The 13,842-nt window shown below is 35.9% G+C and overlaps 1 protein-coding gene across 3 annotated transcripts; it reads right to left on the bottom strand.

Annotated features, from left to right (window-relative positions):
- Nucleotides 1-2,159: 2,159 nt before the first annotated feature.
- Nucleotides 2,160-7,098, bottom strand: LOC137723551 (NAC domain-containing protein 7-like). Of its 3 annotated transcripts, none has more exons than XM_068462749.1 (4): nt 6,456-7,098; nt 3,837-4,029; nt 3,464-3,742; nt 2,160-3,047 (listed from the first exon to the last, which is right to left on the bottom strand). In XM_068462749.1, the coding sequence occupies exons 2-4, from the start codon at nt 3,997-3,999 to the stop codon at nt 2,371-2,373; spliced, it is 1,119 nt and encodes a 372-aa protein (XP_068318850.1). In that variant the 5' UTR covers nt 4,000-4,029; nt 6,456-7,098; the 3' UTR covers nt 2,160-2,370. The 3 variants fall into 3 exon arrangements, with proteins under 3 accessions (XP_068318850.1, XP_068318851.1, XP_068318849.1); XM_068462750.1 differs by having other exon boundaries at nt 3,837-4,008; XM_068462748.1 differs by lacking the exon at nt 6,456-7,098 and having other exon boundaries at nt 3,837-4,694.
- Between the last annotated feature and the right edge of the window lie 6,744 nt (nt 7,099-13,842).

The following is a 13,842-nucleotide window of genomic DNA, read 5'->3' as shown; positions in this document are numbered from 1 at the left end:
TCTCTCTCTCTCTCTCTCTCTCTCTCTCTCATATATATATATATATATATGCAGGCCAGCCGATATATAATACAATGATACATGCCTTTTTTTAGTCTGTTTCTTTTACCTTAAGTGACGCAACAAAAAAAGGTATGAGAACTCAGAACGTCCACCTTGGTCAGAAACAAGCACTCACTTCCTGTGCTTTTCTTTTTCTTCTCTGAGGAGTCCATTTCCCAAGCATTCTCATTCTCTCTCTCTCTCTCTCTCTCTCTCTCTCTCTCTCTCTCTCTCTCTCCCTCTCTAACTATAAATCCATGAGAGCACGCCCAATGATGTTGTCCCTGCGAAAAAAAATTAATTGCTTAAAAGGGAGCTCCATGCTTGACTTCAACTCAAGTAAGAGAAGATCAGTTAGTTAGCTAGGTCAATATATATTCCATATAGCAACCATATATACTTTTATATCTACATATATATTCATTCTTGTTACTATGTCCCAATCTATCACTCATTATTCCGTGGAATTTACACCCCTCACGTCCCACACCGGGCAAAATTTGAAATGAACAGAGCCGGTCCGTCAAATCTACATCTGCAAGACTTGTTGCTCAACCTGCTGCTGGCTGGCTGGGAAGCTGAGGCGGGAGATTATCCATACCTAAATTTATAAGCACAGTTCTGCTGCATGCATGTTTGAAACTTTTCTAGTACTGCGGGAACCACACTTGTTCAAGAACAGCTTCTGCTGCTCGATCGATCGAGTCATCTTTTTGCAAGGTATGCCAAGTAGAAAATTTCCTTTCGTTATGCATGACATGCAAATTCTAATTATAACCTTATTAGTCACTGCAACATATTTGTAATACTTTTTATGTGTAGCTTTACTTTTCTTCTATATGTATCAGTATTTCCTTGGAGGTTTGCCGCCAAAGATCAATTGACTGTTGCATATATATCGTCTTGCATAGCACCAATGGCACCATCTTCTATACTGTCTAGTAACTGCAACTCTTCCAAATGTGTACTACAACCAGAAAGGAAACCACAAATGCGCGCAGTTTTTATTATCTATTCCAAAACCATAGCATTGAGAAGGGAGAGCCATTGGGGATTGTAAGAGTAGTTCGCCAGGAAAGGTTAGTGCGTACGACTACGATACCAATACATATAGTGAAAGATCCAAAAAGATTTCTCTTCAAGACTTTCTTATTCGACCTACCAAATGGAAGAATAAAACGGCTCACTAGAAGGCTTTCAATACAAAGCCTCTCAGTCCCTTTAAATAAGTGATAACCAGTTAGTAACAATATTGTGCTAAACGATTGTTTAGGCCTACTCTTTATATATTATATAATCTGAACCTTTAATTATTTAGGTTCTCATTGATACATCTCCTGTGAAATGTAACTCAAATTGTAAAATCGTTTGCTTATATATTAACGATACATCCTGATTTAAAAGTGTACAAAGTATTGACTCATTTAACATATATAGCCTAACAGACTATAGTACCAAATTAAATCCATCAATCATGCGTGGTCTAAATCTATAGCTGCTGACTTGTGCTGCTGAGAGGGCTGTGAAAGATCTTTCAGCTGCTGTGCATATGACGTCCCAAATCACTCTGCTTTTTCACCACCTCCCTTCCACATGGCGTGCATGACAAGTACTAAATCAACACACAGAACTCGCCGGACAGCTAGCTTCTGGTTATGGTCATCCTTTTATTTTCTCTTTTAATTGCACAAAATATACAACAGCTTCCAACCGGCCTTGCTAAAATACAATTCGAGAAGCATTTCCAATCAATAAATGTCACAAATAATTAAGTCATCTAGTATGAAACAGTAAAAAATTGCATAACAACCTGTAAATTGGTATCATGCACTAAACAATGTTTCGTACCTTCACTGTAAAGTGGTACACATTCAACTTCAACACATACAGTCATGCTAGCTGCATATATATATACTCATGATCACAATTAACACATGCTGCAACTTTATGTACAATATATCAGATTGAGTATACAATAATAAAGGAATTTTACTCACTAAAGTACCCTTTGAATTAGTCACGTGAAATAAGGCAAAATACATTCAACAAATATTGCAGTCCCGTACTACGTATATAGTAGTCTTGACTAAGTTATTTTGTAATTAATCATATAATTGGTCCACCTAGTTGCCCTAGTATATATTCATCAACACAAAAAGTCACAAATTTAAAGTCGAATAGGTAAAAATAATACCATAATTGTGTTTTCTTATGTACAGCAACTGGATTAATAATACTCAAATATCGATCCCTTTAAAGTGCTGTACCTCCTACGATTAATTAGTATTATGTATTGGCTAATAGTTACTGTAATATTCATGTTCTTGATCATTTCCAGAGATCAATTTGGAAAGTAGAGGTTGATGTTGAGGCATAGTCCTGTTCAATGTTATTATTATTGTCTGGCCTTCTGGAAGCGTCATTGGCAAGCATATTAATGTGTTCAGCCACATGAAATATTTCCTCTGCATGAGAGTAATTTGTTACTTCCTTGGAAGCATCTTGCTGGTCATGGCTGAGCTGTGACGCAACATACTTGTCAAGGGCTCGCCAATCCTTCACTTGATCAACAGCTTGCAGATAATCATTGTTGTTGTCAAGCGCATGTACTGATGGCGACGACGATGATTTGAACAGATTTTGCTGGGAGATGTATTGCGCAAATTGCTCCTCTTGTGTGAGTGTGGAAGACTGCATAACACAATTACCATATAGGGTAGCTGACTGATGAGGAACTTTGGGGCTTTCCAATTGAGGGAGCTGGAAAAAAGAGTCATGATGATGATGTGGCATGTTATACAGCAAATCAAACTCTTGCTTGCATTGTGAATAGTGTAGCTGCTGCTCATTTTGTGATGCATAAGTGCGGGACATTGATGTCCTTGGAGGGTTATCAAGTTGTGGCAGGAATGAGACTTGATCATAGCAATCTGGTGACTCGTAATCTCCCATTCTGCTCACGGCTGCCAACTTTTTCTTGAACGCCCTACACACAACCCATCCTTCTTCCTGCACGGTACAATCATAACAATATTTGATGTTAGAAATTTCACTTTTAAGGTATAGAAACATACCTATTGTGGAGGCGCACAAATTCATCAATTTTGTGTTCGGTCAAAAAAGTACAGCGCGTACATGGTATGGGCGGCAACAAACCAATACTTGATTGTCTTGCTTAAATTCTAGATATGCATGGAAAGAATATGCAAAAGCTTGAAATATTAATGTCAGTAACCTAGTAGTAATCGATACGCTTAGCTTTGATACCATGTTCTATACCAATAAAAACAAAAGTTTTATCGGTGGAGAGCGTCAATATATATATATAGGCAATTAGCACAATTGATGTGGAACTAATGCTCAGCATGTAACATGTAATAAGCTCATAGCTTAAAACGAAAAAACAAAAATTAGTATATACTTGCCTGAGGAGTTCCATTTTCATTAGTTTCTAGTCGATATTCATGCATGATCCAATCTGACTTCTGTCCATTTGGAGCACGGCCTTTGTAAAAGACTAAGGTTTTTCTCATCCCAACGAGGAATTTTTCTCCTCTATAAATAGCCTTATCTCTTCCTGTAGCTTTCCAAAACCCGGCTTTCGTTGCCCTATTTGTACGACTTCCAGTAGGGTACTTCTTATCTTTGTGGCTAAAGAAGTACCATTCATTCTGATCACCACTTCCTATCTTGCACAAGTCTGTCCAATTCAACATTATAATGGTGAACATGATCAGCAGATAATCGGATGAGCTTGCTTATTATAACCAAACCATGAATTAATTAGTAAGTACCTTCAAGATCCCACGGCTCAATCTTATAAAGATCAACTTCTCTGATGACATCAAAATCAATCGGTTTCAAAGCAATCTTCTTTCTGAGATAATAATCAACAAGTTCTTCATCTGTGGGACGGAATCGAAAGCCTGGGGGTACATGTGATGAAAGTGTATCCATATTCTTCACCTGCGGATAATAATGAAAAACCTGCATTATAATTTCAAATATGAACACATTCAGGCCAATAAAAAAAAAATGAACAAATAATAAGCAATATGATTAAGGTATATTACAAATTCTTTCTCCTGGTTGTGAGAGGATTATGTGCGAAGGTGAGAGAAGACTGTACTTTTACTGACTTTAAGAATGTGGTTAACATATCTAACCGTCTAATGCAGTAAGTTCATATCAATAGAGAAAAACACACACACACAGAGATAATATATGATTAATATTCTCGTGCACGACGAGTAATTTGGATGTTGTTTATAAAAAGAATAATATTACACAAATACATGTAGCGCAAAAAAATAACGTACCAAATTGTTTAGTTACAGAACAATATTTTAGTATAACTGTAAATACATGAGGACATATGCAGCTGCAAAGTTTTTTTTTTTATTTTTTTTATTTTTTTTCAAATAACATATGCACCATATCATCCAAGAAAAACAAAACAGCATCCCGTAGCGGGCATGAAGGGTAGGAACCTGAGAACCGCAACTACTTTCAGTATACCTTGTTGATTCTTACAATGGAGTATTCCATGAAGAAGCCTTCTATTATCTATAGATGGTTCCACAGAAAACAAAAAACGGAGAAAACACTATGTTTCAATGATTAAGAAAATGTTATGTCGATCGAAAGGCTAAAACATATAGCATATATATGTGTATATAAACCTAGAAAATAGACAAAAAAATAATATATATATATATATATATATATATATATATATCTCTTAAGCTAGAGAAGAACCCTAGGGGCTAAGAATTCTGACAAAAAAAAAGGAAAATAAAAAAGAAATCTAAAACTTACCAAATTAGAGAAAATCATCCTATAAAATCTCCCCTCCTGAGCAGATATTTTTTAAAATTCTTTCTAGAACTTATTGAAAAAACCCAAACTTTCCAAGAATGAGCCTATGGGAGATTATGGGAAATCAGTTGGCGAATTAATTATAGAGGAGTACGAATTTCATAGCCCAAAATATTTCCATTAACAATTGATTTACTATTAATTAATCTGTGGTTCTATCTTTCATTTTACCGATTATACAAAATGCATATATGTCCATCAAACTAAAGGTGACAACTATAGAAAGCAGGAGTTTGACATTGGCAGGCAAGAAGAATTTAAACAAGATGACCGACGTGCAGCAGTTGGACTGGAACTACGTATGTACAATAGTAACATTCGTTCAAGGTATTAGCTTTTTAATCTTGTATAAATGTGTAATTATATACTAACATTAGGGATGTGAAAACTTTTAACCTATGTATAAATCGAATATTGTTTAATATAGAAGAAACAGAAAAGAAAAGGGTTTCTCTTGTATCAAGCATGGTGACCACTCCTGAGGCATCTTTCACTTTAAGTTTATAACATAAGGATTGATGTTTGTGAGACTGAAAAATATGGCCACAAAATTTGCCAAGAAAAAAAAATGTATGACAAAATGTTGACTTTAGATTCAAGTACTTAAACTAAGAAGATGGGAACGAAAGGTATAATCATATTTTAAGTTAAACAAACACAAAATGTTTTGTCTACACCACAAGAAACTATCATTTTTTTGTTCAATCGGGTCAGCTCATAAAAAGGATTAACTAAAATAAAAAAGGACAAATAAAAAGGAACACCCAAGCGCGCGCGCGCGCGCACACACATATATGAGAGATGTGTATTAATTATGCACAAAATAGCTCCTTGTGAGAATTGGAAGATATATATTCAAACTATAATCCATGTAACACATTTTTGTGGTAATAAAAAACGATAACAAAAAGAAGCCAATGCAAGTTATCAGATAACCAGAAACAAAATGATTATACATGTAGGACTCGTCTTAATGATTTTGTTTTTCATGTAACCATATGGTAATGACATGTTCTGGAGAGTATAGATCCATGTGGTAAAAAGACATGAAAACTCCATCAAGTTGATAAAGAAGAAGACATTTTGATCACTCGGGTAAACCCAAAATTGAAAGGTAATTACTAATCAAAGGAGACTAGTGTTTTTCCACATGTGATAATATTTTGCCAAATTATATATCAGCTATATATAAAAAAATGAAGCGCACACACCACAAAAACTGGAAAAAAAAACCAGATCGATTTATGCCATTCCATAATAGAGAAACATGATCGCACCTATTTTGAACTATAGACATATACCATATATATTTTGAACGAACTTAAGTTTGCCCAATATTTGACTAAGCCAAGCTAATATTTCATTTGCTTTAATACCAAAGAATTCAGGATCATTTCAATACATTCACGAGCAGTGACCGTACGATGAATCGAAACCATTACAACAAATAAAATAAATCAAACCCAAAAGAGAAACAAAAGAAGAAGAAGATGATGGTGAAGAAAAATGAGGAGGTGAGATGAAGAGGTGACAACCTTGGTAATCTTGACAACACCCTATGGAAGTTAAAATTGCTGCATACAGATCTGGTTGATGAACCATAAACCTTGTATCCAATCACCAATCAGCTTTAGAGAGAAGGGGACAAGACAAGAAGAAGCAGGGGCTATTTTTCGTCACTCTTTTTTAACTTTTGTTAGTGAAAGAAAAATACCACTAGCAGACACAAAAAAAAGAAGCACAGAAAGAAAGGAACGGCAGTCAACAAACAAACAAGAAATTAACAAAGCAAATCCCCGGGAATTGAACTTACTAATCTCCCCCCTTCAAAAAATTGTTTGTACTAGTCCCAGAGAGAGAGAGAGAGAGAGAGATCAGATCCCGAGGAAGGGAAAATAGGGAGATGAAAGGGAAAGGGAAAGGTGGAGGGTAGCCAGGAATGGAAATTCAGAGAAGAAGTGGAGTTAAATAAGAAGCAAAGCAAAACAAACGAACAAAATATATATTAACAAAACACATGCCCTAATATTATATATCCCTCTCCTCAAGTACATTCTCTCTCTCTCTCTCTCTCTCTCTCTCTCTCTTTCTTTCCCCCCTTATCCTTTCAGAGTGTGTCTGTATGGGATGGGTGGATGGCTTGATTGCTGCAAAAGCTTTGCCCGAAAAAAAGGGGAGGCGCTCAAATGGCTCAAGAAAGTGAATGAAATCAATCAATGAATATTTAGAGAGAGAGAGAGAGAGAGAGAGAGAGAGAGAGAGAGAGAGGGAAGGGGGGTAACCTCCAGAGAGCTTGCCACCCACCAGTGATGGAGACCAGAAGAGAAATTAAAGTTGAACTTCTTTGAGGTTGTCGATCCTATCTATGTGAGAGCGAAAGAAGATTGGACGGTGCGGATTGGATGATGTCTTAACCTTGTACCTTGAAGGGCAAAATAACAAAAGGGTTTAATTAATAGTGTCTTACAGAAATTAATTGACTATTGGTAATACTGTACGATGACGATGATTGATGATATAAATATATATGTGGAGATATTTGTAATTAGTGGAAGGATATTTTTGGTGGTGACCCCTCTTACCCTCTCCATGCCTGAGGACGAGGCTGTGGTGAACATTCTCCCGCCAAAATGTAACACCCCTTGATATGCACGTCCTGTTTAATCATGATACGAAAGTTTATCGCTTTCTAGATGATTACTATTTGTCTCATAACCCTTATTAAAAAAGTGATAAACTTTTCCTAACTTCTAAGTGAGAAAAATTATACTGTATACACACACATTTTAGCCTTAATTATCTCATCATATATTAAGAAATTTAGCTTATCAATCCAAATGTGTGCCTGTTCTGTTGGGTTTGTGAAAAAAAAATTAATAAAATTAAAAGTATCATTCATCCCATATGTGATATGTGATTACATTCTCCGTTATCAAATTAAGCTTTTGTTAGTCGGATTTAATCAGAAAGAGAAAAGTATATATATATATATATATATATCATTATTAGAACATGCATGCTTGTCAAACGACTTAAAATCGATCCAATTACTAACTGAAATTAAAGGTTTCTGAACATGTACGCATGATAAATATTTTACTTATAAGAATTACCTCAATATATTATAACAAAATTCAAGTTCATGAATTATTTATTACTTGAACGCAATTTCGAAGAGAAACTCTCATGTAATCAAAGGCACCACATGGCAAACATGTATTAGATGAGAGATGCACTTGTCGAATATGTGGCAACAATGTATTAGAAGTATGCCATTATTTTAATGAAACTATATTTTTAGACCATATTTTGTAGACCGTCCGATTGATGGTTTGAATTTTTTCTTTAAATGATTAAAGAAAGACTAATAATCAACTACCACATCATAGTGTTTACAAAATATCGTTCAAATAGATAATCTCTCTAAAATTGCCTAGCATTCTTACATAGATATTCTCCATACTTACAGAGATATTCACAATATTTCTCCAATTTACAGTTTAATTTGTCAATATATTTTTTTTTCTCACTGACAACAGTGTTTAACACGTTCCTCAGCAACCATCTCCAAAACCCCAGAGACCCGCATTCCAAATCCTCAAAACAAGCAAAACCCAGGGCATCCCGTTACAAAAGAATAAATAAAAAATTTCATCCAAAGAGTACAATTTATTAATACAACAGTTCTAGAAAGAAACTTTTTTAAGGTCCGGAAAAAGAATTAATACAAAACCAATAAAATATTTTCGTATGGGATGTGCTATCTACACATCTCTTTTTACTTCTCATACATTTCTTCTTAATTTATGTCCGTTGATCTTCTTAATTCATCTGATCTGACAGCTAAAAACTAAAAAAAAACAGCAAGAAGTAAAAAATGATGTGCGATATCTTATCCCTTTCCTATTATCAATATCATACATTCACCAGCAACTGCACGCGGGCTCTGGTTGGCTGGTCCGCAATTGTTCTACTTTCTAGTATATTTTATTTCTCTACCCTCATAAACTGGGCCCTACAGACGGACCGACCCTAGAGATTACGATGGCGACACCTCTCCATAAATGAGGAATATTAAATCAAATTAAAAAAACCGGCTCCAATCATGCCGCGCCGATGAATAACGAGCGAGGTGGCAGCGTTAGAGTTGATTCAGCTTGGATGTGTTTGTGTGTTTCTGTGCCGGTGGTAGTGGAAGGTGGGCCCCAACGAACGGAATGATTTCCTGGATTCAGTTCGTGGCGGCTGATGGTCCGGCATGGGCTAGCTGCACGATCATTAGGTTGAGCCTTGATATTCGTGTTGTGTTTCCTATGTTAGTGTCATTTTTATGTCATATCTGATATTTTGATAAATCGTGTCGTTTAGTGCAACACTCTTTAAAATAAATAAGTAATATCATTTGACCCTAATTCAATACGTTAATATTAACGGATAATATGACTCGACTCGTTACCTGTTAAAGAAAATATATTTTACATCAATAAATAATCAAATGAAAAACATAATACTAAATTAGTATATACATTTCACATTGTCACATAAAAATTTCTTCAAAACATAAAAACACATGGGAATTGTTATTAGCACTTTAAAAACCTCATTTGGCACTCCAAACTTTCTATAATTAGAAAGAAAAATACACTTATAAGGATTGTACAATAAGATTTTTGGAGTGCTAATAACAGCTCTCAAGCACATTTGTCTTTCAAGTATCACATAAATATTAATTAATGTAGAAGTGTGAAATTTTTAAAAAATATATATATAAACGCTTGTAATGACAAGCTTAACAACTTTCGTGAAAAGACTCAGCTTCGAAAGTCACCATTATAATAAAATAAACTATAGTTGAAATTTGACCGTTGATGTTTACATATAACATCCAGAGTTTTACCGTTAGTGAAAAGATTGCTCGAAATTTATAAAGTCTCTAAAAACTATATAATATCAACTTATGTTTCAGTTCACCGTAAATATTGGAACATGATATCAATGATTCGATCGTTCATTTTTCTACATCCACTAAAAGATGATGTTCCCAAAAAGAAAATTTGAAATTCGATAAGAAGAATAAAGTGTAAACATACGAGAATCGACGGTTAAATACAAATCTAAGGGTTTATCGATTATGGTGTCGAATTTTAGAGTTGACTCCTTCACGAAAGTTGTAAAGGGTTTAAAGGGTTTAGAGTTGACTCAAATATAAAATAAAATAAAATAAAAAATAAAAAAAACCACTATTCATGAGGGTTTAAAGGGTTTTAAAAATGTAAACAACGATGTAACCATTGTTACGTATGGAGGATGCAATCACGAGCGTTTATATATTCTTTCACATTTTTCACACTAGTACATTAATTATTATTAATTTTTTTTTATTTTGAACCCCCTAAAATACTATTCACGAGGGTTTGTAAGGTTTTAAAAATTCAAATGATGATGTCCCCATCTCAAAGCGTAGAGGATACGATCACGAGCGTTTGCATATTAATTTTTTCACATTTTTTGCACTTGTAAATTAATTATTATAACTTTTAACGTGTTTGGTATTTTTAAATTACTTTGATATTTTTATTTTTCGATGTGTTTTATAATGTTTTAATCAAACTTTTAAGAGGATAAAACACTTATGAGTATGACTATATGAGAGAGTGTAAAAAACTTTGTTTGGTCATTGACTCTAAAATTAAAAATCTATCTTTTTGCCTATACAAATATTAAACTAGTTGATTTGAATTTTGGATAACACATCAAGTAAAATTTATCTTAGTAATGATATTAAGAAACTCTCGTAATAAAAATAAATAAATAAATAAAACTTAAATGTCTTTTTAAAACTTATTATCAAGGTTCTAAAAAACGTTAGGCGCTAGTTGGGCAGCAGGCTAGCGTCTAACGCCTAGGTGGCTAGGTAGCTAGGCGGGGTCTAGCCAAGCGCCTAGGCGGATTTAGATAAATTTCTTGTATATCTTTTAAATAAATGCATATTAACATTTACAAAAAATTATACTTGTATAAAATCCATGGATAAGATTTAGTCTCTCTTAACATTACCCGTATACAACATATTTACTAGTGGAGAGGGTAACTATTTTTATTTTATTTTATTAATTATAAGTTGGTAGTGGGTAATTAATTGGAAACTGAAGTTGGGTAATTAATAGTGCAAAGTAGTGGACACCAGTCAAAGAGAGGGGATGGGTTATTGACGCATTGGAAAACATGAAGGCCTTTATCTTTTCCGTTTCCTCTTCCTCGCCTTCGATTCCTCCGCCCATCTTCTTATTCCTTTGTAAAATTTGCCTACTTCGTCTGTCTTCTTTTTCCCTTGTAAAATTTCCCAAAACCTCAAGCGCATCGAAGAAAATTGCATGCTTGGTTGAAGAAATCCCAACTATCCAGGTCAATTTCTTGTTTATCCCTGCAATTGCAGATCTGTTATTCTAATTCTGCATCACTCTCTCTTCCCTCATATTCTCTCGCTCTCTCTCTCTTCAATAATATGTGAACCCCTCCTCTTTTAGGTGATGATGTGAAACAACGATATGTATATATTTTTTTAACAGAACCGCCTAGCCCACTTTTTAGAACAGTGCTTATTATAGAATAGTAAACAATAATAAGCCTTTTTAGTAGTTTAACTTTAAAATCATCACAATGATTTTTGTGGATGCAAATTTCTTCCTCCTTGATATTGGACAAAATTGCACCTACAAAACAAATCACATTTAAGGTGAAGGCCAAAAGCCTCACGCGCCCACGATGATTGGTGCCAGGGGGGGCGCTTTGGCCGAAGAACCTTCGATGCCAAAGTTAGAATGTTGAGGGAAAAGTGTTTAGAGAATTTTGTAGTATTTTTGCAAGAGAATTGGAAGTGAACTTTGAGGAGAATGATGGGGTTTAAATAGGAGAGTGGCCGGCCTCTTTGGATGAGAGAGGATTGACCACCTAGCTCCCTTTGTGGGCTAGGTTCTTGATTTATGTTAAATTGGGAGTTATGGAATAATTACCTAATCAATTAGCTAATTAATAGAATAATTACCTAATTGATTAGCTAATCAATATAATAAAAAATGGAAGATTTGGGAGTTTACCTTGTGGAGAAGATTGGATGAGGATGGATGAAATAGGTTTTGAATTGTTACATATTTTGGGCACTTTTGACTTGGTTGAGTGATGATTGCCCGTTGCTCTTGTGTAGGAATCCCGGTATGCCTCAAGGGTATTTTTATCCTCTTTTACCCAAAAATCCATGAGTCGTCTTGTGATTATTTTTGGCTCCACAAATGCCCCCACACCTGTTGGCTGCTCGCAGAAAAGGGCAACGGGTGTAGAGATTTTCTTGCTTTTGGAAACTTTGGATTGTTTCCTATTTTGATGTTGATTCACTCTTTAATTGGAAATTAGATCCTTCTAGGAAAGGGAAATAAATTTCTCTCAAAGCCTATTTAAGTCCACCTTAAGTGGATTATGAAATCAACTTTGGAGAGCAATTTATTCTACCCTACAAGAGAGAGAAAGCTTAGAAGATATTTGTTCCCCCTCATTTAGCAGTCTTCTACATCCTGCCCATGCAAAGGATCGTCTTTCGTTGCTTGCTTCATCTTCCCGCGCCACATCGAGGTAAGAAAAATTTAATTTTTCTCGTCTTTTTCTTGGATAGTGCTGTCCCGGGGCAGCTGTCGGGGTAGTGTGGCAAGTCAGCTGGCAAGGGCCAGGAATTGGCTCGGCATAGGCCGATGAGGTGTTGTGGCAGGTACCACTGCTTGGGCTACATGGCTTGGCAATAGCCAAGGGCAACTTGTGCGGCTAGAGCCGCGAATTGAGGCGTTGGGGCACAATGCTAGGCGAGCTGCATAGCTCATGTCCTTTGGGCTCTTAGACCTAACGCAGGCCAGGCTAGCGATTGAGAAAAATAAGAAGGTCGTGGGCTTCATGGGCTGCTAGAATTCTAGGCATGCAGGCATTATGCCTACTGTTTAAGAGAAAAAAAATAAGGGAAACGCTAATATAGGTTGAGCTCCCCTGTTGAGTACCGTGAATGGCGTTGGCTGGTTAGTTCTCTTTGCTTAGAGAAATGTAGGGTGCTCCCAAGATAGAAGGTAAAGAGGATCAAGGCATATGCATTAGCTTGTCTGAATACTGTTGTGGAGCCTATTATGAATGAAGGTGGAAAGAAGAGATCTTCCCCATCTGCTCAAGAGATTCCGGTTGAGAAAACTGAAAATTTCCTTTACTGTTTGTGAGGGTTTGCCTGTTGTCGAGAGGCCCGTGATTGACATGACTTCTTCCAATGGGAAGAAAAATGAGGCTGCTAAATCTGAGCATGTGGCGTCTACCATATTGAGAATGGCTTGTACGATTGCTGATAGGATTGCTCAGCGTAAAGGTCTTAGCATGCGCCCAGTGCCGAAGTCTGTACCAAGACGTCCATTAGGAGCTAAGTCTGGTTCACCTTTGGAGAAACTTGCTATTATGAAGAGTATTAAAGTGGACTCTGCTGCTAAAGTGCCCCAATGCCCACTTTCTTTGTTGTTGAAATTGATTTGCCTGCTGGGAAATAGGAGATTGTTCCCATGGACAGCTGTGAGAAATCCACTGAGCCTGCTTCTAGGGAGGTTGCTGAGATATGTGTTCTCTTGAAACCAGATCTACTTGAAGACATGGATGCTTGTGTCAAGTTTGTTGATGTCGTTAGAAAGGTTTGTTTGCCCAAGTTCCTTTGAGAAGCATATGACCCAATATAGAATGATTACTCTACTTGCTATGATGCAGATATAGCAAGGCTGCCAAGGAGGTGGTGAAGACTATGGCAGCTGAAGCTTATTCCTTGACTGAGGAGATCAAGAGGTTGGATTATGAGCTCGTTGCTTTGAAGGGGTCTAATACTTCTGCCCCCACTTCTCTGTAGCTTGAGAC

Source organism: Pyrus communis, chromosome 17 (assembly GCF_963583255.1).
Source record: "Pyrus communis chromosome 17, drPyrComm1.1, whole genome shotgun sequence".
NCBI lineage: Eukaryota > Viridiplantae > Streptophyta > Magnoliopsida > Rosales > Rosaceae > Pyrus > Pyrus communis.
Note: the sequence above shows the minus strand (reverse complement) of the source record. Positions and strands in the feature narration are given on the sequence as shown.

Bases quoted from the DNA above. Each gene is read 5' to 3' on its own strand.
- LOC137723551 (XM_068462748.1), bottom strand. From the start codon at position 4,035: ATGCAGGTTTTTCATTATTATCCGCAGGTGAAGAATATGGATACACTT. The intron at 3,743-3,836 runs GTACTTACTAAT...TGAATTGGACAG, and splicing joins TGAGCCGTGGGATCTTGAAG to ACTTGTGCAAGATAGGAAGT. The intron at 3,048-3,463 runs GTATATACTAAT...CCGTGCAGGAAG, and splicing joins AAATGGAACTCCTCAGGCAA to AAGGATGGGTTGTGTGTAGG.